At 36.7% G+C, this 24,559-nt stretch overlaps 1 protein-coding gene across 6 annotated transcripts in view; it reads right to left on the bottom strand.

Annotated features, from left to right (window-relative positions):
• STXBP5L (syntaxin binding protein 5L) overlaps positions 1-24,559 on the bottom strand; it is a 494,315-nt gene that overhangs the window by 36,235 nt on the left and 433,521 nt on the right. For all 6 annotated transcript variants that reach the window (XM_038003392.2, XM_007985660.3, XM_007985662.3 and 3 more), the window contains 2 exons: positions 6,890-7,060; positions 4,224-4,463 (listed from right to left, as the gene is read on the bottom strand). In XM_038003392.2, coding sequence (XP_037859320.1) covers positions 4,224-4,463; positions 6,890-7,060 — 411 coding nt within the window. The remainder of the gene's footprint in view (positions 1-4,223; positions 4,464-6,889; positions 7,061-24,559) is intronic.

The following is a 24,559-nucleotide window of genomic DNA, read 5'->3' as shown; positions in this document are numbered from 1 at the left end:
AATACTGGCATATGACCAGTTTGAAGGCAGTGAGTAAAAGGGTCAGAAGAAAAAAATTGAAGTTATGGAGATGATTTAGGTAGTATGATGGCTATTAATTATATTTCTGTTAATATTCTACTAACAGAAATGAAAGAGTGTTAAAAATAACTAGTTTGGAAGTTGATGTGGTTTGGATGTTTGTCCCCTCCAAATCTAATGTTGAAATGTAATATCCAATGTTGGAGGTAGGGCCTAATAGGACGTGTTAGATCATGAGGATGGATCCCTTATGAATGGCTTAGCACCATCTCCTTGGTGATTATTGAGTTCTCTCTCTGTTAGTTCACATAAGATCTGGTTGTTTAAAATTATACGGTACCTCCCTCCTCTCTCTCTTGCTTTTCCTCTTGCCATGTAATGTGCCTGTTCCCTCTTTGTCTTCCACCATCATTGGAAGCTTCCTGAGGCCTCACCAGAAGCTGAGCAAATGTTGGCACCATGCTTCCTGTACAGCCTGAAGAGCTGTGAGCCAATTAAACCTCTTTTCTTTATAAATTGCCCAATCTCAGGTATTCCTTTATAGCAATGAAAAAGTAGCCTACCACTGGGGTAAGGAGAATTCATGATTAAAGTCAAGGAGAATCTTGACTTTAATCATGAATTTAAATCTTGAGTTTGATTATGAGATATATATATATATGTTATATATACATATATATATAACATATATTAACATATATATATTACAAAGCAGTGCTAGGTACTTTGTATGGCAGAACTGATCATTATAGGATAATTTATAGTTGGCAGCATAAAGAGTTCAGTAGAAAGAAATAAAATTTAAAATGAGTTTTAATAAATTTCTCACCAAGTTGCTAGTGGAGAGTAAAATTCCTAGGGGAGGAAATGAAGAGGGGGAGGGGGAAAGAGAAGGGACAAAATTTGCTAGTGGTAGAATTTTCATTTTTTTCCTTTATATTTTGATTTTTACCATTATAAAATTTAAAATTTAATAACTAGATCTTGAAAAAAAAAAAAAAAAACAAAACCCAGTGTTTTGCATCACAAGTTTTGTACTGAAAAAAATAAAATGAAATAAAAACACTAGGTAGTCTTTTCCTTCTTGACATGATTTATAAGGCACTGTATAATCATTCCCTGCCTACTTTTCCATCCTCATTTAGTATCATTCTATCTACAGGCTCCAGCTATGCCATGTCCTCTCTTACTTGCAGATTTTTACTCACGTTATACTGAATTACTCTTTCAACAAAATTTTTTTTTCTAGAGACAGGGTCTCCCAGTGTTGCCCAGCTGGTCTTGAACTCCTGGGCTCAAGCATTCCTCCCACTTTGGTCTTCCAAAATGCTGAGATTACAATTGTAAGCCACTGCACCCAGCCCCCGAATTACTCTTAAACATCAGTACTGTACACTTACTCCCAAACTTGTCCAACTTCCACTTCAGATGTTATTTTTGTTAGGGAGCTCTTCCCCAAATCCCCCTGCCATGCTGCCACAGTATTCTTTATTTCTCTTAGTGTAATTTCCATTATTATACTTTCTTTATTGTAATTCTGTGTTTAATTTTGTTTTTCCCAACAAGTCTCTGAAAACAGGGACCATTGTATCCCCAGTGCTTACTTCAGTGGTATGGTCTTGGTAAATGTTTGTTGAATGAGTGGATACATTTCAAAGTAGACTGTTTTCAAGTCTAAGGAAACTATTTGACTCATGGATTTTCCTGGGCCGACTGACAAAATTAATGTTTTTACAGGAAAAAAAGATGCATTCAAGGCCAGAGAGCATGTCACTCACTTCAGCACTGACAATGGAAAAGTGCTACATGCCCTTAAATCCAAACCTTCTTTAATGGTTCCCATTAGCTGTGGCAGCAACCACAATAACATAAACAGTACCCATAATAGTTCCCATAAGCTTGGGCAGAGACTCATGGCTATAGGAAAGAAAATAGATATGGCAAGGAGGGTGAAGACTAGGATAGATAGTCAATAAATAAGCCCTGAAAGAGGATGCACAAAATTTTCTACTTTAAATTTAAACAAGCTTTCTGTCACCTTTATCTTTTCCCTCCTTTCTTTTTACTGCCATAAATTATGGCTCCCAAGTAGGCTTTCTTCTTGTAACGGTTAATTATAGAACAAATGTGGGAACCCAGACTAATGGTTTTCTCCTTTATATACAGTTTTTTTTTTTCAACAAATTAATAAGAATGTATTTTTAACAGCAGTTTCAGATCTAAAGAAAATTAAACAGAAAGTATAAAGAGTTCCCACATACCCCTTCTGTCATTTCCTTTATTATTAACATCTTGTATAAGTGTGGCACATTCGAATTAATTAATTAATTAATTTATTATTTTGTATTGAGATGGAGTCTTACTCTGTCACCCAGGCTGGAGTGCAGTGGTGAGATTATGACTCACTGCATGCTCATCCTTCTGGGCTCAGGTGCACACCACCATACCTGGCTAATTTTTAAAAATTATTTGTACAGATGGGGTCTCATTATGCTGCCCAGACCGGTCTTGAACTCCTGGGCTCAAGCAATCCTCCTACCTTGGCCTCTCAAAGTGCTGGGATTATAGGTGTGAGCCACTGCACCCAGCAATTTTTTTAAAAATATATAGAAAAAATGTTTGGTAGTGATGGGATCTCACTATGTTGCCCAGGCTGGCCTTAGATTCCTGGCCTCAAATAGTCTTCCTCCCTCAGCCTTCCAAAGTGCAGGAATTATAGGCATAAGTCACTGTGCCCAGCCAATGAATTGATGTTGACACATATTATTAACTAAAGTCTTGAAAGAATAGTGAATAGAGACTTGGAGAAGATAGTTTCCCATTAAATCTTATTAAATAGATAAAGAAAAAGTTTTCAAATATTAACAAAATAATGCCAAAAGTTAAATCTATACTTATTTTGTATTTTGTCATCATTTTTTGGTCTAAGTATATGTGCTAAGAATGGCAAAGAATTTCCCTATAACATTGAGAGACCTGCTTTGTTAGTCCAGGGATTGCTTATTTCTATGTTTGTGATACAGAAAACCACATTTGTTAGAATATTTCTAATTAGGAAATTGTCTTTAACTTACAGCTTTAAACTTGTGTGACAGTGGAAGTTGATTTTACCTTTAAACTTGTGAGGAATGCCTGGTACATATTAGATGTCCAATATATGTAATCTTTTATTGAGTTAAAGAATGAATTGAATTAATAATTAATAATTCATTATGATCTCATTGATTTGACTCCAACTAATTCACCAGTCATAAGAATTGTGTATATTTCCTCACAATTAGGAATATAGTAAAATATATTTTTTCATGTGAACTATATGTTAAAATAAAGTAATGGTCACAATTAACTTTTAAAACACAAATCTGAATTTGCCACATTAATAGAGAACTGACTATTCTACCTACAATCTTGTCATATAAACTTAGCACATCAGTTAAAGGAAACACAACTGTAACCTTCTATATATATCCTTTTACAATAAAACTCTTATCCTACAGATTAATGAAAATTTTTAACTTAAAAGCTATCTGAAAATGTCTTATATAGGAAATAGGGAAATAATAAAATTAGTGATAAGAACAAATTAGGAATAACAGGAGGAATCACACTCATCTCTTCTTCAAAAAGAAAAAAAAAGTATTTCAAGGAGGAAGAGAATACAACATACGCTTGACAACAACACTTATAACATTCGTCAAATTCTCTAGGCACTAGCATGTATAGGAAAGAAATTGTGTGGCACGCTTTTGAAACAAGATGAGAAGGTTATAAAAGTCTTTAGAAATCTACCTTAGGTCAGGTAGCTTCTAGCTTAATTATTCTGAGTTCTTCAAGGATGATGTAAAAACACTCATGCTCTAATCTGGCATGGAACTTTGGGTAAATGCTTCAATTTGTTAAAAATAAATTTAAGTTTTGCATTTAGGTTTTCCTCAGTGCTTTTCAGGAACTTATTTACAATGTCATTGTTCAGGTTGGCACTTCCACATTTTACTACCAAAGAAATGCTTGTACTCTTTTACCCCAAAGGAAAGCTACGATATGACACATGTTGGGATGGTATATGATGTATAAAATTCTTAATAGTTCCCATTGTGCAGAATACTTATAACCTTTGCTCCAATACAAATTTATGTTTATAATACCTTATATCTAAATTTGAAAAAGTAACAGTGAAGGAATGAATGAATACAAACTCTTACCACTTGGCAATACCATGACTGGCTCTGTAAACCTTTGTTCATCTGCTAATGGTAGGTTTAAGGAGATGATTAACACCATTCCCAGACTGGTTCCAACAAACAGACAAGGAGAGATGGTAGAGTCATTTTTCCGTGCAAAGGATTCCATGAAGTATAGTGCTGTAATTGCTTCTTTAGAATCTTTGTCAATACTGGAGATACTAGAGCTTCTGGAACGATTATAGGAATTTTCTCGGTTTTCTATGGAAATACATAAAAAACCCCACACAAATTGTTAACATATTTTCACAATGACATCAGGGATTTAATATATAAAAACCGAAATTACAAGGAGGAAGTAAAATTACATTGTTTGTTAATTGACCTGGGAGGGAGCTTATCCAGTTCACCAGCTTATTTTGAAGATGGAGAAACTGAAGTTTAGAAGTATAATTCATAAGCTTAGGCAGACCTAGGACTAGAATTGGAGGCTCCTGAGTTCTGGCTCACCATTTTTCTTTCTCTATGTTAACTCACAAGTTAGTTGAAATTCTTTTACCTAGAAAAAATATTTAGTCTAAATAGTAACGGTTATAAGAATTTCTGTATCACTGAAATTGTGCTTCCCTCCTACCTCTAAATTGTTGGAAGTGTCCCTAACAGTTTCTTGTCAATTCCAAAGACAAAATTGTGGCGATTGGCATGAAAGGGCTTATCTGGATCACAAATCTTCTGTGGCAAACATCTTCTATATCTGGGGTAATTACAATTGTAAAAATTAACATTTCTACCAAGGCCAAAATGCAAATTTTATCTCCCTGAACTGGTTTCAGGCTGTTACTTTTAATTCAAATCCAGTCCTAACTTTGCCTAAGGCTAAACAAAGAGTATAGAATATATGCCATCCTGTTGATAGTGGTAATCTTTCTGAGAGTGCTTCAGCTCACTTGGAAAAAAAAAACAAAACAGGATGGTTTCAAGTTCTCCTCTCATCAACACTTGTACATGTGCACACTCCAATAAGCATAAACATATACAGCTCAGTGAAATGTTATCAAGGTTGTCCTGCTCTTACAATCTCTACAGAGTACAAGTTCTTCATATTTTTCTTTCTACGGCCTTCACTCTCTTTTCCCTCTTGATAGGTAGACATGTAACTCATAATTGTTTTTATAGAAAGAGGCTAAATATAGGTTCCTCAACTATTTTTTTTCTAGGAAACAGAATATAGTATTTCTAATTTCTCCTTTTTATCTCTTAGCAAATTTATAAAAATAATTGTTTGTCATAAAATTTAGAGATGAGAGGGAGTTTGGAGGTGATATATTTTACAGATTTGGAGACAGACTTAGAGTTTAGTAATTTTCCCAGAATCCAGGACAAATTAGAGGTAGAAGTATCTAAAATTCAAAATTCCCACCTCTCATTACAGTGATTCAGAGTGCTACTTCTGGCTGTGTGTGGTGGCTCATGGCTGTCTGTAACCCCAGTGATTGAGGCCAGGAGTTCAAGACTACCTTGGGCAACTTAGTGAGACACCGTCTCTACAAAAACTGAAAAATAAGATGGATGTGGTGGTGTGCACCTGCACCTCCAGCTGCTTGGGAGGCTGAGGCAGGAGTGTCGCTTAAGTCCAGGAGTTAGAGGCTGCAGTGCGCTATGATTGTGCCACTGTAATCTAACCTCAGCAACAGAATGAGATTCTCTCTCTTAAAAAAATAAAAATTAAATGGGGGCTACTTCTTTTATAATCCTTACATAGTGCTTCTTTTATAACATGCTAGCTATTATATGGCTCCAAATCTTTTCCATTCATGGTTCATCACCATACAAAGTTGATACTCATAGACACCTGTTAGAGAAATAACATCATTATCTGCATATCTAAGGGATCAGATTTAGTATAGCATAATATTTAAAAAAACAAAAGCTTAAATATAATTTTTTTAAATTTGAGGACCAATATAGATCACTATCAAAAGTTTTCAAAAGTTTTCAAAGAGTAGTAAATAGAGACTTACTTCACAGCATAGAATTACTATAGCAAATTTTCCTAAAATTTTTTTTTCCTATCTCTCTTTCTAAAGTTCCTTATCAATAGGACAGTTGCAGCAAAGTTACAAAATTCCCTTTTTGTCCCTCTGTTAAAATTGTCTGGTCTCTGGCTCTTGTAATTTACTCCCCTCCCCCACCGCCCCACACTCATTCCATAAATAAACAAATAGACCTTCCTTTTAAAAATATATGAAGATGAAGATTGCAAACTTTAGAATTTAATATCTTGCCTTTGTTCTTGGTCACATTCATTTGACAATTGAGGAAATTAAGGTTGCAATACATTAAATATCTACAGATAGAGACACCAAAAAGCTTACCACTGGGATTGAAATAAACTCTTAATTATTACGGGAAGGATAGGGAACAGATTAAGGCATAGTTCTCCCTTTGTACAGAGGAGCGGGTAGTTACCTATAAGCAGAGACATTTTGGTTTTCCAGGTGAGGAAGGACGTGGAGCAAGGAATGGAGTTGGAGTTATGGCCACAGCCCCATCAGGCTCTCAGGTATTCACTGACTAGTAGTTTTTAAATATCTTTCACATGTGATCTCCATCCTGTATCTCTGTTCCCATTACCATAGTAAACCAAATTTTAACTGTACTGAAAAAATTTAATGTGTTTAACATACCTTCTGTTGTAACCGGTAAAGAAATCTCCATGCAGGCTGCTGACTGGGCTTTTCGAAATGGTGGTCTTCCAGGACCCCAGCGATTTACTTTTGAAACATCAGCACTAGAAAGACGTTTTCCAGAACTGCAACTCTGAGAAGTTGGACTTGTGCAGTGTCCATTTACATGGTCTGTGCCAAGAGGAGGAAGGCAGAATAAATATAATAATTAACTCTTAATATGAAAGAATACAAGTGTGTGGATTAACAAATGAAGATAAGCAACAATTCCTTTATTTTCTAAACCACATGAATATAGTTAAGTCCTTGTTCTTTTAAGATTTAGTCATAATTTTAGTAGTTAGCCAAAAATTCCAAAAGATATTTATTAAGCATAAGATTCTCTTTAAAAATATTTTGGCTGTGTAACATAGCTGAAAATTGATTCCATAGCTCTACCATGTATTTTGTCATTATAGTATTAAACGTTTTGTTGCATAACTTAAATATACAATGAAAGTACTTTAAGTGCTTGGAGTTTAAAAAGATAGAACAGAAGCATTTAAAAAAAGTTTTACTTTAAGTTCTGGGATACATGTGCAGAATGTGCAGGTTTGTTACATAGGTATACATGTGCCATGGTAGTTTGCTGTACCTATCAATCTGTCTTCTAGTTTTTAACCCCTGCATGCATTAGGTATTTGTCCTAATACTCTCCCTCCCCTTTCCCTCCATCCCCTGACAGACCCCGGTGTGTGATGTTCCCCTCCCTGTGTCCATGTGTTTTCATTGTTCAACTCCCACTTATGAGTGAGAACGTGTGGTGTTTGGTTTTCTGTTCCTGTGTTAGTTTGCTGAGAATGATGGTTTCTAGCTTCATCCATTTCCCTGCAAAGTACATGAACTCATTCTTTTTTATGTCTGCATAGTATTCCATGGTATATATGTGCCACATTTCTTTATTCAGTCTATCATTGATGGCCATTTGTGTTGGTTCCAAGTCTTTGCTATTGTAAATAGTGCTTCAGTGAACATACGTGTGCATGTGTCTTTATAGTAGAATGATTTATAATCCTTTGGGTACATACCCCAAAATGGGATTGCTGGGTCAAATGGTATTTCTGGTTCCAGATTCTTGAGGAATCACCACACTGTTTCCACAATGGTTGAACTAATTTACACTCCCACTGACAGTGTAAAAGTGTTTCTATTTCTCCACATTCTCTCCAGCATCTGTTGTTTCCTGACTTTTTAATGATTGCCATTCTTACTGGCGTGAGATGGTATCTCATTGTGGTTTTGATTTGCATTTCTCTAATGACCAGTGATGATGACCTTTTTTTCATATGTTTGTTGGCCACATAAATGTCTTCTTTTGAGAAGTGTCTGTTCATATCCTTTGCCCACTTTTTGATGGGGTTGTTTTATGCTTGTAAATTTGTCTAAGTTCCTTGTAGATTCTAGATATTAGGCCATTGTCAGGTGGATAGATTGCAAAAATTTTCTCCCACTCTGTATGTTGCCTGTTCACTCTGATGATAGTTTTTTTTTTTTGCTGTGCAGAAGCTCTTTAGTTTAATTAGATCCCATTTGTCAATTGTGGCTTTTGTTGCAATTGCTTTTGGTGTTGTAGTCATGAAATCTTTGCCCATGCCTATGTCCTGAATGGAAGTTCTGGCTAGGGCAATCAGGAAAGAGAAAGAAAGGGTATTCAAATAGCAAGAGAGAAAGTCAAATTGTCTCTGTTTGCAGATGACATGATTGTATATTTAGAAAACCCTACGGTCTCAGCCCAAAATCTCCTTCAGCTCATAAGCAACTTCAGTAAAATCTCAGGATACAAAATCAATGTGCAAAAATCACAAGTGGTCCTATACACCAATAATAGAGAGCCAAATCATGAGTGAACTCCCATTCACAATTGCTATAAAAGAGAATAAAATACCTAGGAATACAACTTACAAGGGACATGAAGGACCTCTTCAAAGAGAACTGTAAACCACGGCTCAAATAAATAAAAGAGGACACAAAGAAATGGAAAAATATTCCATGTTCATGGATAGGAAGAATCAATATCATGAAAACGGCCATACTGCCCAAAGCAATTTATAGATTCAATGCTATTCCCATCTAGCTACTTTCTTCACAGAATTACAGAAAAAGCTACTTTAAATTTCATATGGTACCAAAAAAGAGCCCATATAGCCAAGACAATCCTAAGCAAAAGGAACAAAGCTGGAGGCATCAAGCTACCTGACTTCAAACTATACCACAAGGCTATAGTAACCAAAACAGCATGGTACTGGTACCAAAACAGATATACAGACCAGTGGAACACAACAGAGGCCTCAGAAATAATATCACACATCTACAACCACCTGATCTTTGACAAACATGACAAAAACAAGCCATGGGGAAAGAATTCCCTGTTTAATCAATGGTGCTGGGAAAACTGGCTAGCCATACGCAGAAAACTGAAACGGGACCCCTTCCTTACACCTTATACAAAAATTAACTCCAGATGGATTAAAGACTTAAATGTAAAACCTGAAACCATAAAAAACCCTAGAAGAACAGAAGCATCTTACTGTGCAGTTAAGAAGGGTACATAACAATATTGGTTCTGGGGCCAGGCCAGACTGCCTGGAATTAAATCCCAGTGCTGCCACATACTAGTTGTATAGATTACTGAAGTCTTCATGCATTAGTTGCCTCTTCTGTAAATGTGGAATATTATTACCTACCTAATGGAGTTTTTGTGATTTTTTTGTGATAATACATGTCAAATGCTAGAACATGTGCTGGCATACAGTAAACTCAGAACAAAAGTTAATTACTATTGTCATCTTTTTCCAGACTATAAAACTACTTATGTCCAAGTTAAGAGTACTGTTTATTTAGAGCTTGTGCATTTGGCTCTGTTTTGAAAGAACTTAAAAACTTGGCAGTGCATTAAAATATGTCTTATTTTTCTTAATGCTAACAAATTATATTTGAAACATCATCTCATAGTTCAGCAATATGCAGAATACATTTTAAAATGTGTTTATTTGGTCGTACAAATGATGATAGAGTGCTAAGGAGAAAAATCATATTTAATGGCCATGTTGAACATGAAGAACTAGTACTTGGTATCCACTATAATATAGCCTTACTGTATTATAGAGTTCAAAAAGGTATGATTGTATGTTTCCTGGATTCCCTTGCAGATACTGCAAAGATGAAAATTAGTTTTCACCATTTAAATGAGCTGGCATGTTTTATTATTTTTTAAAAATGGGAGTTAACATTTATCAAACACTTAAATGCTGGGCACTTTATACACATTACCTCATTTAACCTTCACAACAATCCTGCAATGTAGGCTTTTTTTTCTATTATCCTGATTTTGCAGATGAAGAAACGAAAACTCAGAAAAAAACAATGAGGAAATTTTCTCGTATCACATATGTAATAATCATGGAGGCAGACTTCTAATCCAGAGTTGTTCGCCTACTATCTGTATGCTTAAACATTTGACTACAGAGTCAGGTAAAATATTTGAGAAGGAGTAGCAATTTTGAAGATATATTTAGTAGGGTTTAAGAGGCACATGTAATGCACGCTGAGATCCAGACCTTTTGGATTCTGACCATAATGTGCTTTGGAGAGGATATTTTAAAATTAAATCTATTTGGGGATTATTGAATCTTCCATATCTGTATGTTTATATCTCTTCCAACACTTGGGAAGTTTTCAGTTATTATTTCATTAAGTTTTCTTTTTTTGGTATAAATTTAAAGGGTACAAGTGCAATTTTGTTATATGAATATATTCCATAGTGATGAAGTCTGGACTTTTAGTGGAATCACATCTGAGTAAGTACTCTGTACCTGGTAAGTAATTTCTCCTTTCTCACTCCCCCTCTGACCCTCCCACCCTTCTGAGTCTTCAATGTCTATTATTCTACACTCTATGTCCATGTGTACAAATTATTTAGCTCCCACTTATAAGTGAGAATATGCAGGATTTTTCTATGCCTTTTTCCTTCTTTGCTCTTTCTGGAACTTCTAAAATTTGATTATTTGTTTGCTTGTTTCCCATGTCTCCTAGGCTTTCCTCATTCCTTCTCATTCTTTCTTCTTTTTCCCTCCCTCTTTTCCTCCCTCCACAACACCCCTGTGCCACCTTTGTCTGATTGGATTATTTCAAAAGACCTGGGTTCAAGTTCAGAAATTCTTTCTTCTGATTGGTCTAGTCTACTGTTAAAGTACTCAATTGTATTTTTTATTTCATTCACTGAATTCCTCAACCCCAGGATTTGTTGTGTGTGTGTGTGTTTTTTTAATGATATCTATCTCTTTGTTGAATTTCTCATTCAGCTCATGAATTGCTTTTCTTATTTCTTTGTATTTATCTGTATTCTTTTGTATCTTGCTGGATTTCCTTAAGATCATTATTTTAAATTCCTTTTCAGGCGTTTCATAGAATTTTTTTTACCTTTGGGGTCTGTTACTGGAGAATTATTGTGTTCCTTTGGAGGTATCATGTTTTCTTGATTTTTTGTGTTCATGTGTTCTCACATTGATATTTCTACAGCTGGTATAACTGTCACTTTTCCCAATTTTATAAAGTAGCTTCCATAAAGAAATACTTTTTCCTGTTGATGTATCTATAATGTAAGTTAGGTACATGGCTTTCACTTTGGTTCTGGATGGGCACCATAGTGTAGTCTCCATGTGATTACTTTGACTGTAATCAGTATCGGAGGTATCTGCAAGTTCCTTAGTGGCATAGGCTGCCGTTGTTTTTGGAGGCTGTGGTGAGGATTTGCTGGGGATGGAGGTGCCAAGTGGGCTGGTCCTCAGACCTCTTGGTGTGGTATGTGAGCATCAGCAGTGATGGCAGTGGGCCAGTTCTTGGTTCCCTGGGTGGCACATGCAGGTGTCAGTGGTGGTAGTATGTGCCCTGAGGTCTTTGGGCCCTCAAGTGGAGCACACAGGTGCTGGCAGGTGAGGTGGCCTGCTCCTTGAGTCCCTGGGTAGGATGCATGCATTGACACTGGCAGTGGCAATAGCAGGTGGGTCCTCTGGTGCCTGAGTGGAGTGCACAGACACTGGTGGTGTCAGCAGGCCAGTAGGACCAGTCTGCAGGCCACTGGATGGCATGCATGGGTGCCAGCAGTGAGCCAGGTGGCCCAGTCCCTAGGCCTCTGGGTGTGGTATACAGGCACTAGTGGTGTCCATAGTAGTAGGGCAGGCAGGCTAATCCCTGCTCCCCTGGGTGAGGTATGTGAGTGTTCAGCCTCTCTGATGTGCTAGATCACCGGCTTCCTGGGATATAGGGTGCTGCATGGCTCGGGTGCCAGAAATGCGGTTATACCACTGGGTCAGCTGGCATAGCAACACTGCAGCCTTCTGGGTGGATGTGGTGGGATGTTGGAGATGCAGGATTCATTGGGCAACAGGGCAGGATGTAGTTTGGTGTTGACTCTGCTCTCAAAATGGCACCATATTGCAGCAGCTTGGGTCCCAGTGGTCCCAGCACGAACTCCCTCCCTGGAACAATGCAGTCTTGTGGACTCCAGGAAGCTCCTTATACTAGGCTCAGGGCCCAAGAGGGCCAAAGGGCTTTCTTATAGCTAGGACTGCAGGCATTTGTGGTTGGAATGTCGACTGCTAGGAATCTCTTACCATTTCTCCTGCATTGGAGCATCCCTCCTAGGTGTGAGCGAATTCAACTGAGTGCCTTGCTTCCTTTTCTATGCTCCCATCTCAAACTTCCATGCTTCAGAGGATCCCTATTGTTTTCCTACTGCATTAATTCTTCCCTAGATATTCTACCTGATACATTGTTACCTACTTGCTATAGGCTCCTAATATATTGAGATAAAATTATTTGGTTAAGAAGGTTAAAACAAGTTTTACTCTTGGATATATTAAACAATGCCATGTTCTAGCCGTGATCTCTGGGTATTGTAGCTTCTACCTCCAATTTACTTATTATTTTAAAATTAGCTTTTAATTTTAAAAATTTTAACTTCCTTAGATTCTCACTTCCATTTAGACAAAAAGTTAATATTTTCTTTGAGTATCCTTCTGCAATTAATCTAATTTTTTTTCCAACAGAAATAGAAGCATACACTGAATTCCTGCTCCAAGATGGCTGACTAAATGCAGCCAGGGGAACATCTCCCACCAAGAGACCAGGATATTGGGAAGACTGGCACACTCCTGCAGATCTTCAGAGGGAGGGCATTGAGAGCAGATTAAGGGAAGACACAGAGGCTGTCCTTAAGGAAAAGAAAGCTGGGAAACCTGCATTGGGCTACCGCACACCACAACTTCTTCCCTGACCCCAATGACTCCTGCAAAGGGAATGAGTAGAGCAGTCAAGAAACAACCTGCTATCGCCATGGGCCTCTGGAATCCCAGCAGGAGGAGACCCCTTAGCCACAATGGACACTTGAATTGGCAGGGAAAGCTGCTTAGAGAAGTGAGAAGCATTAAGGAAAGAACTCCAGCCAGTGCCCAGAGGGTTTGGCATGGGAGCACCTGTAATGGAGCAGACCAGGGATGAAAAACACTCTACAAGAATTTCATAATGCAATCACAAGTATTAACAACAGAACTGACTAAGCTGAGGAAAGAATTTCAGAGCTTGAAGACCGGGTTTCTGAAATAATAGAGTCAGACAATAATAAAGAAAAAAGCATGAAAATGAATGAACAAAACCTCTGAGAAATATGAAATATGAAATTATGTAAGGAGACTGATCTATGACTCGTTGCCACCCCTGAAACCGATGGAGAGAATGGAAGCAACATAGAAAACACATTTCATGGCATCATCTGTATTAGTCTATTCTCACACTGCTATAGAGACGCACCTGAGGCTGGGTATTTTATCAAGAAAAGGTGTTTAGTTAGCTCATGGTTCTTTGGGCTGTACAGGCTTCTGCTTCTGAGGAGGCCTCAGAAAACTTACAATCATAGCGGAAAGTGAAGGGGAAGCAGTCACATCTTCACATTGCCAGGAGGAATTGGGGAGGTGCTATACACTTTTTTTTTTCAGATGGAGTCTCCCTGTTGCCCAGGGTGGAGTGCAGTGGTGCAATCTTGGCTCATCACAACCTTTGCCTCCTGGGTTCAAGTGATTCTCTTGCCTCAGCCTCCTGAGTAGCTGGGATTACAGGTGCCTGCCATCACGCCCAGCTAATTTTTTTTGTATTTTTAGTAGAGACAGGGGTTTCACCATGTTGGTCAGGTTGGGCTTGAACTCCTCACCTCAAGTGATCCACCTGACTTGGCCTCCCAAAGTGCTGGGATTACAAACGTGAGCCACCACGCCTAGCCACTACACACATTTAAACAAGTGTATCTCAGGAGAACTCTATCACAAGAACAGCAAGGGGGAAGTCCACCCCCATGATTCAATCACTGCTGATCAGGCCCCTCCTCCAACACTGGGAATTGTTGGAATTACAATTCGACATGAGATTTGGGTGGGGACACAGAGCCAAACTATGTCATTATCTATAAGAACTTACCCAACCTAGCTAGAGAGGCTAACACTCAAATTCAGGAAATGCAGAGAAACTCAGCAAAGAAGACCACAAGAAGACCATCCCCAAGACACATAATCATCAGATTCCCCAACGTCAAAATGAATGAAAATATTTTTAAGGCAGTTGGAGAGAAAGGAGAGGTCGCCTACAAAGGGAAGACCATCAGACTAAAGTGGATTTCTCAACAGAAAACCTACAAGCCAGAATCTCTAGTGAATTGACTGGTGAAAGTCTTTTCTGAAGTCAGTGAATAAGGACTGGAGGAAGTGACTGCAGACTTCAAGGAATATGCAAAAAAAAATCAAAGAAACACAATACCACCAGAGGAACAAAATAAACCTCCTGTGGCAAACCCCAAAGAAAGAGACCTTTAAGAAATACCTGACAAAGAATTCAAAATAATCATCTTTAGAATTTCAGTGACCTACAAAAGAGCAAAGAAGAAAGAAAAAAAACTAAACAGAATCAGGAAAACAATACCGGAAAAAAAGAGAAGTTCAATAAAGGGATATAAACTATTTTTTTAAAAAGCCAAACAAGAGGATTCTGAGATGGAATAGGAAGCACCAGAAAACTCTGCCCACCTAGACAACAATTGCACTGACAGAATTTGAAAGAACTACTGTGGAACTCTGGAGTTTATTGAAGACATACGACTTTCAGGGGAATGCTTAGATGGTAAATTGCAGCTAATTTTGGTCAATTTTAGCTCTTAGCACAGTAGTAGCTACCTATACCCCACTCCCAATCCCCTGCCAGGCAGCTGTGCACATGTTCCTGGAACAGCATGCACAGAGCTTTCAGGAGACAGGGTGGACCAAAAAAAAAAAAAAAAAAAAAAAAAAAAGAAACCCTCTATCCTACACAAATCGGGGATTTGTGTCCTGATCATTGATGACTGCTTCTGATCAGAGAAGTGCAAACAAAGAACTGCGCAGCCACTGTTGTTACACTTACCCTCATTCCTGCAAGCCCCATGCCCTCTGTTTGAAGTGACTTCCAAGGGATTTAAAGCTCCACTGCCACTCCATCAACTCCTTCATTTTTCTACTTTCCTTCTTTCGAGAGTCAGACATTAAAGAATTAGACATTAAGAAAACAACTTCATATACAGGGAAAATTAGAAAATGGCCACATATATCCAGAGAAAGGCTCAGAAAAGGCTTAAGAAGACCTTAAGATTACACCCCAGACCAATCTGGCACAGAGACAGATTACAACTATAAAGCAAATTAATAAATAAAACCTAAAACAATAACAGCAACAAAATAAACCTTAGAAAATTGAGAAAATATGATTTCTAGAATTATTACATTATTAAATTAAAAAGTTCCCTTTTAAACAAACAAAAAAAAATCATAATATATACAAAGAGACAAGGAAGGATGACCCATTGAAAGAAAAAAAATAGCAACAGAAATTATCCCTGAAAAAGTCCTGAGGATAGATCTACTACATAAATACTTTAAAACAACTGTCTTAATGATGCTTCAAGAACTAAAGAAAGATGGGGAGAAAGTCAAAGGATGTATGAACAAAATAGAAATATCAGTAAAGAGATAGAAAACCTAAAAAGAAACCGGAAAGAAACTCTGGAGCTTAAAAGTATAATAACTGAAATGAAACATTCACTAGAAAAATTCAAAGGCAAATTTGAGCAGACAGAAGAATTAGCAAACTTGTAGATTAAAAAATGAATATTATCGAGTCTGAAAAATGGAAAGAAAAAAATTCAAAATGGTGAACAGAGGCTAAGTGACATGTGCATCCCCATTAAGTAAAAAGTCAGTATTGTGGAAATTCCAGAAAAAAAAGAGAAGAGAGACAGAAAGGGGCAGAGAGAATATTTGAATAAATAATGACTGAAAACTTCTCAAATTTGACGAAACACATGAATATAAACAACCAAGAAGCTCAATGAATTCCAAGGAAGATAAAAAGACTCACATCAAGACATTATTGCAAAGCTTTCAAAAGTCAAAGATGGCTCATGCCTATAACCCCAGCACTTTGGGAGGCCAAGGCAGGAAGATTACTTGAGTTCAAGAGTTTGAGACCATCCTGGGCAACATAGGAAGACCTGGTCTCTATAAAAAAAAAAAAAAAAAAAAAAAAAGAAAAGAAAAGAAAAGAAAAAGAAAAAAAATTAACCAAGTGTGGTGGCAAATGCCTATAGTCCCAGCTAATCAGGAAGCTGAGGCAAGAGGATCATTTGAGTCCAGGATGTTAAGGCTGCTATAAGCCATGATCAATCAGGCCACTGCATTCTATCCTGGGTGACAAAGTGAGATCCTGTTTCAAAAAAAAAAAAAAAAAAAAAAAGAGTCAAAGACGAGAGAACTTTGAAAGCACCAATAAAGAAGTGACTCATCATATACAAGGCATCCTTAATAAGATAATCAGCATGTTCTTGATGCTGACTATGAAAACTTTGGATAGAAGGTAGAAGGCAGGAATCAATATATTTAAAATGCCAACAGGAAAAAAAGTTAAACCAAGAGTCCTATATCTGGCAAAACTGTCCTTCAAAAGTAAGGAATAAATTAAAATATTCACAGATAAACAAAAGCTAAGGGAGATTATTACCACCAGATCTGCCCTGTAAGAAATGCGCAAAGGAGTCCTGCAAGGTGAAATAAAATGATATTAGGTAGTAACTCAAAGTCGTATGAAGGAATAAAGATCTCAATAAAGACAAACATAAAGGCAATTGTACAAGCTAGTGTTACTGGAACAATGGCTTATAACCACACCTTTTGGTTTCTACATAATTTAAGAGATAAATAAATTTAAAATAATTATTAATTCATGTCGTGGGGTACATATGGTATAAAGATGTAATTTTAGAACATCAACAACTGAAAGAAGTGAGAAAGAAGCTGTAAAGTATCAGAATTTCTGCATGCTATTGAAGTTAAGCAGGTATCAATTCAAATCATGGAGTTATAACTTTAGGATATTAAATGTAAGCTAAATGGTAACCATAAAAATAGCTATAAAATATACCAAAAGGAAATAAGAAAAGAATCTAAACATCCCATTTAACAAACGGTCAGCTAAACACACACAATCACACACACAAGACCATACACAAACAGTAATAAAAAAATGGACTACAAAAAAGCTATAAGGCCTATAGAAGAGAAATAATAAAATAACAGAAACCCCTCCTTATCAGCAATTACTTTAAATGTAAGTGACTTAAAGCCTCTACTCAAAACATAGAGATTGACTGAATGGATAAAAACACATAGTCTAACCATACATAGTTTATAACAGACTCACTTTTGATACAAAGTCACAAATAAATTGAAAGTAAAAGGATGGAAAAAGATATTCCAGGCAAATGGTATCTAAAACAGAGTGGGGTAGCCATATCAATATCAGACAAAATGGCCTTTAAATTTATAAAGTTAAAAGAGACTAAGAAGGACATTATATTTTCTAAAAAGTTGAATATATTAAGAAGATATAACAATTATAAATATTTAAGCCTCTAATGAGAGACCATCAAAATATATGAAGCAAAAAATGAGAGAAAACAGAAATATATAGTTCTATAATAGTTGTACAATTCAATTTTCCACACTGAAGAATAGATAGGCCAACCAGACAGAAGATAAGAAAAAAGAGGCCTTAATACATACAATAAACCAACTAGATCTAACAGTCATATATAACACTCTATACAGCAAAAAAACTATATGCATTCTTTTCAAGTGCACATGAGACATTATCCAGGATAAGCCATATGTTAGACCATAAATGAAGTCTTGATAGACTTAAAAAGATAGATGCCATACAAAGTGTCTTCTATAAGCACAGTGGAATGAAGTTAGAAATCAATAACATAAGTGCAATTGAGAAATTAACAAACTTGTTGAAATTAAACAACACACTCTTAAACAACCAATGGATCAAGGCAGAAATCAGGAAGAAAACTAGAAAATGATTAGAGATAAATGAAAACAAAAATACAACATACCAAAAACTTATAAGATAGAGTGAAAGCAGTGCAAAGGGAGAAATTTGTAGCTATAAATACTTATAATAAAAAATAAGAAAGATCTCAAGCTAACAACCTAACTTTACAACTCAAGAAAGTAGAAAAAGAAAAAAAAAAAAAAAAAAAAAACCCAAAGCTAGCAGCAGAAAACATAAACATTAGAGCAGAGATTAAAAATCAGAGAATATCTAAAACACCAAAAGCAACGGCAGCAAAAGCCAAAATTGACAAATGGGATCTCATTAAACTAAAGAGCTTCTGCACAGCAAAAGAAACTACCATCAGAGTGAACAGGCAACCTACAGAATGGGAGAAAATTTTTGCAATCTACTCATCTGACAAAGGGCTAATATCCAGAACCTACAAAGAACTCAAACAAATTTACAAGAAAAAAACAAACAACCCCATCAAAAAGTGGGCAAAGGATATGAACAGACATTTCTCAAAAGAAGACATTCATACAGCCAACAGACACATGAAAAAATGCTCATCATCACTGGCCATCAGAGAAATGCAAATCAAAACCACAATGAGATACCATCTCACACCAGTTAGAATGGCGATCATTCAAAAGTCAGGAAACAACAGGTGCTGGAGAGGATGTGGAGAAATAGGAACACTTTTACACTGTTGGTGGGATTGTAAACTAGTTCAACCATTATGGAAAACAGTATGGTGATTCCTCAAGGATCTAGAACTAGATGTACCATATGACCCAGCCATCCCATTACTGGGTATATACCCAAAGGATTATAAATTATGCTGCTATAAAGACACATGCACACGTATGTTTATTGCAGCACTATTCACAATAGCAAAGACTTGGAATCAACCCAAATGTCCATCAGTGACAGATTGGATTAAGAAAATGTGGCACATATACACCATGGAATACTATGCAGCCATAAAAAAGGATGAGTTTGTGTCCTTTGTAGGGACATGGATGCAGCTGGAAACCATCATTCTTAGCAAACTATCACAAGAACAGAAAACCAAACACCGCATGTTCTCACTCATAGGCGGGAACTGAACAATGAGATCACTTGGACTCGGGAAGGGGAACATCACACACCGGGGCCTATCATGGGGAGGGGGGAGGGGGGAGGGATTGCATTGGGAGTTATACCTGATGTAAATGACGAGTTGATGGGTGCAGCACACCAACATGGCACAAGTATACATATGTAGCAAACCTGCACGTTGTGCACATGTACCCTACAACTTAAAGTTTAATAATAATAAATAAATTAAAAAAACAAATCAGAGAATAGAAAAACAATAGAGAAAATCAATGAAATCAAAAGTTGGGTTTTCAGAAAATCAACAAAATTGATAAACCTTTAGTTATATGTAATAAGAAACAGAGAAGAGTCAAATTACTAAAATCAGAAGTGAAAATGCGGACATTATGGCTGATTCTATGGAAATAAAAAGAATTTTAAGAGAGTATTATGAACATTTGTATGCCAACAAATTGGATAACCTAGATGAAAAAATAATTCCTAAAACACAAAACTTACCATGACCAAGTCACAAAGAAATACAAAGCATGAATAGACTTATAAGTAGAAAGGAGATTTAATCAGTAATAAAAAATTTTCTGATTAAAATAAAAAAGAAAGAAAAAAAGCCCTGAACCTGTTGGCTTCACTGGTGTATTCTGCCAAATATTTAAGAAGAATAATATCAGTCCTTGTAAATTTTCCAAAAATTGAAGAAGACCAACACTTCCTAACTCATTCTATGAGGCCAACATTACCCTGTCTGTTACCAAGCTACAGAAAGACACTACAACTATAGACTATACTGACTATATTAATATTCCTCATGAATAGTGATGCAAAATATTCAATAGAATACTATTAAATAGAATTCAGTAGCATATTAATGGATTTATACACTATAACCAAGTGGAATATATTTCTGGAATGTAAGGATGATTTAACATGTGAAAATTAATCATTGCAATATATTAAGGTTACAAATTAATAAAATAAATATACCAAGCAGACTCAGATGGAGACTCAAAAAAAGAGGGGAAAAACTCACATGATCATTTCAATTGAACAGAAAAAGCATCTGATGAAACTTACCACCCTTTTATAATAAAAATTCTCAACAAACTAGAAATAGAAAGAAATTATCTCAATATCATAAAAGCCATATATAAAAACAAAGATTCCACAAAAAAACTATTAGAGCTAATAAATACATTTAGTAAAGTAGAAGAATATAAAGTCAACACAAAAAAGTCAGTTGCATTTCTTTATATAAACAATCAGCAAAGGAAATTATAAAAAATTTCATTTACGATAGCATGAAAAAGAATAAAATACTTAAGAATTAATTTAACCAAGGAGATGAAACACTTGTACAATGACATCTATAAAACATTACTGAAAAAAGTGGAAGAACATATAAATAAAGGAAAATGTATCCCATGTTCATGGATTAGAGGACTTAATATTAAGATGTCAATATGACCCAAAGTGATCTATGGATTCAATGCAACCTCTATGAAAATCCATTTTTTTTTTTTTTTTTTTTTTTTTTTTTTTTTTTTTGCAGAAATACAACAACACATCCTTAACTTAATCTGGAATCTCATGGCCAAATCTAATAGCCAAAATAATTTTGAAAGAGAAGAATAAAGTTGGAAGATTTACAATTTCTGATTTCAAAACTTACTAGACAGCAGTAATAAGACATTTTGGTACTGTTAAAAGGAGTGACTTATAGACTAGTGGAACAGAATCTAGAGCCCATAAACAAACACTCTCATATATGGTCAAATCAATTTTGACAAGGATGCTGAGCCCATTGAGTTAAGAAAGAATAGTCTCTTCACTAAATGGTGCAGGTAAAACTTGATTATTCTTTTAAGAAGAAGACTACAAGGGCAAAAGTTAATGACATTACATTTGGTAACAATTTCTAAAATATGATATCAAAGGCACAAGCAAGAAATGTAAAAATAGACAACGGGACTTCATAAACATTTAAAAATTGTGTACCTCAACTGACACTATCAACAGAGTAAAAAGGCCATGCACAGAATGGAAGAAAATATTTGCTAATCATATATCTGTTAAGGGACTATTATCTGGAATATGTAAAGAACTCCTAAAACTCAACAAAAACAAAATAAACAACTCAATTCAATAATGGACAAAGATAGGAGGTGTAGAAAGATGGCAGAATAGAAAACTCCACCAATCATCTCCCCTTACCCCCAGCAAGGATACCAAGCTAACAAATATCTACACAGAAAAAAAAAAAACAAAACTTTCATAAGAACCAAGAAGCAGGTGAGTACTCATAACACCTGGTTTTAACTTCATATCATTAAAAGAGGCACTGAGGAGACAGAAAAAACAGCTCTGAATCACGGATGCCACCCCTCCTCTTGGCAGCGGTGATGTGGTGTGTAGAGTATCTGGGTGCTCAGGGAGGGAGGGAGGGAGAAAACAGCAATTCTGAGGCATTTCCCAAAGTCTTAGCAATGGGCAGACACGGAGATTCTCTCCTGTGCTTGGTTCTGTAGGTCCCACAGCCACGGAGCCTTGCTCACTGCTAGAGTAGCAATCTGAGATTGAGCTGTGAGGATGCAGCCTGGCTTAGGGAGGGGCATCTACCATTGCTGAGGCATCAGTAGGTAGACAAAATGGCCAGAAAGCTTGAAATGGGTGGAGCCCACCACAGCTCAGCCAGCCCTACTGCCTCTAGATTCCATCTCTGTGGACAGGGTTTAGCTGAACAAAAGGCAGCAGACAACTTCTGCAGACATAAACGTCCCTATCTGATAGCTCTGAAGAGAGCAGTGGTTCTCCCAACCCAGGGTTTGAGTTCTGAGAACAGACGGGCTGCCTCCTCAAGTGGGTCACTGACCACCATGTAGCCTAACTGGGAGACACCTCCCAGTAGAGGCTGACAGACACCTCATATAGGTGGGTGTCCCTCTGGGATGAAGCTTCCAGAGGAAGGATTAGGCAGCAATATTTGCTGTTCTGCAATATTTGCTGTTCTGCAGCCTCCACTGGTGATACCCAAGCAAACAGGGTCTGGAGTGGGCCTCTAACAAACTCCAACAGACCTGCAGCTGAGGGACCTGACAGTTAGAAGGAAAGCTAACAAACAGAAAGGAATAGCATCAACATCAACAATAAGAACATCTACACCAAAACCCCATCTGTAGGTCATCAACATCGAAGACCAAAGGTAGATAAGACTACAAAGATGAAGAGAAACCAGAGCAGAAAAGCTGAAAATTCTAAAAATCAGAATACCTCTTCTCCTCCAAAAGATTGCAGCTCCTCGCTAGTAATGGAACAAGGCTGGATGGAGAATGACTTTAACGACTTGACAGAAGTAGGCTTCAGAAGGTCAATAATAACAAACTTTTCCAAGCTAAAGGAGCATGTATGAACCCATTGCAAGGAAGTTGAAGCCTTGAAAAAAGGTTAGATGAATGGCTAAATAGAATAAACAGTGTAGAGAAGACCTTAAATGACCTGATGGAGCTGAAAACCATGGCTTGAGAACTTGGTGATGCATGCACAAGCTTCAATAGCTGATTCAATCAAGTGGAAGAAATGGTATCAGTGACTGAAGATCAAATTAATGAAATAAAGTGAGAAAAAAAGATAGAAAAAACAAGTAAAAAGAAATGAACAAAGTCACCAAGAAATATGGGACTACGTGAAAAGACCAAATCTAGTTTGATTGGTGTACCTGAAAGTGATGGGGAGAATGGAACAAAGTTGGAAAACACTCTTCAGGATATTATCCAGGAGAACTTACCCAGTGTAGCAAGGCAGGCCAACATTCAAATTCGGGAAATACAGAGAACATTACAAAGATACTCCTTGAGAAGAGCAACTCTAAGACACGTAATTGTCAGATTCACCAAGGTTTAAACAAAGGAAAAATTATTAAGGGCAGCCAGAAATAAAGGTCGAGTTACCCACAAAAGGAAGCCCATCAGACTAACAGCAGATCTCTTGGCAGAAACCCTACAAGCCAGAAGAGAGTGGGGGCCAATATTCAACATTTTTAAAGAATTTTCAACCCAGAATTTCATATCTAGCCAAACTAAGCTTCATAAATGAAGGAGAAATAAATCCTTTACAGACAAGCAAATACTGAGAGATTTTGTCACCACCAGGCCTGCCTTACAAGAGTTCCTGAAACAAGCACATGGAAACAATCGGCACCAGTCACTGCAAAAACATATCAAATTTTAAAGACCATAGATACTAGGAAGAAATTGCATCAATTAACGGGCAAAATAACCGCCTAACATCATAATGACAGGCTCAAATTCACACATAAGAATATTAACCTTAAATGTAAAGGGGCTAAATGTCCCAATTAAGACACAGACTGGCAAACAGGATAAAGAGTCAAGACCCATACATGTGCTGTATTCAGGAGACCCATTTCAAATGAAAATACACACATAGATAGGCTCAAAATAAACGGATAGAGGAAGATCTACCAAGCAAATGGAAAGCAAAAAAAGAGCAGGAGTTGCAATCCTAGCCTCTGAATAAAGAGACTTTAAACCAACAAGATCAAAAGAGACAGAGACCATTACATAATGGTAAAGGGTTCAACAGGAAGAGCTAACTATCCTCAAAATATATGCAGCCAATATAGGAGCACCCCGATTCATAAAGCAAGTCCTTAGAGACATACAAAGAGACTTAGACTCTCACACAATAATAATGGGAGACTTTAACACCCCACTGTCAATATCAGACAGATCAACGAGACAGAAGGTTAACAAGGATATCCAGGACTTGAACTCAGCTCTGCACAAAGCAGACCTAATACACATCTACAGAACTCTCCACCCCAAATCAACAGAATATACATTCTTCTCAGCACCACATCACACTTATTCTAAAATTGACCAAATCATTGAAAGTAAAGCACTCCTCAGTAAATGCAAAAGAACACAAATCACAACGAAGTGTCCCTCAGACACAGTGCAATCAAATTAACACTCAGGATTAAGAAAATCACTCAAAACCGCACAACTACATGGAAACTGAACAACTTGCTCCTGAATGACTACTGGGTACATAACGAAATGAAGGCAGAAATAAAGATGTTCTTTGAAACCAATGAGAACAAAG

The sequence above is a fragment of the Chlorocebus sabaeus genome, chromosome 22 (assembly GCF_047675955.1).
Source record: "Chlorocebus sabaeus isolate Y175 chromosome 22, mChlSab1.0.hap1, whole genome shotgun sequence".
NCBI classification, from domain to species: Eukaryota; Metazoa; Chordata; class Mammalia; order Primates; family Cercopithecidae; genus Chlorocebus; species Chlorocebus sabaeus.
This window is presented reverse-complemented; position numbering and strand designations above follow the sequence as displayed.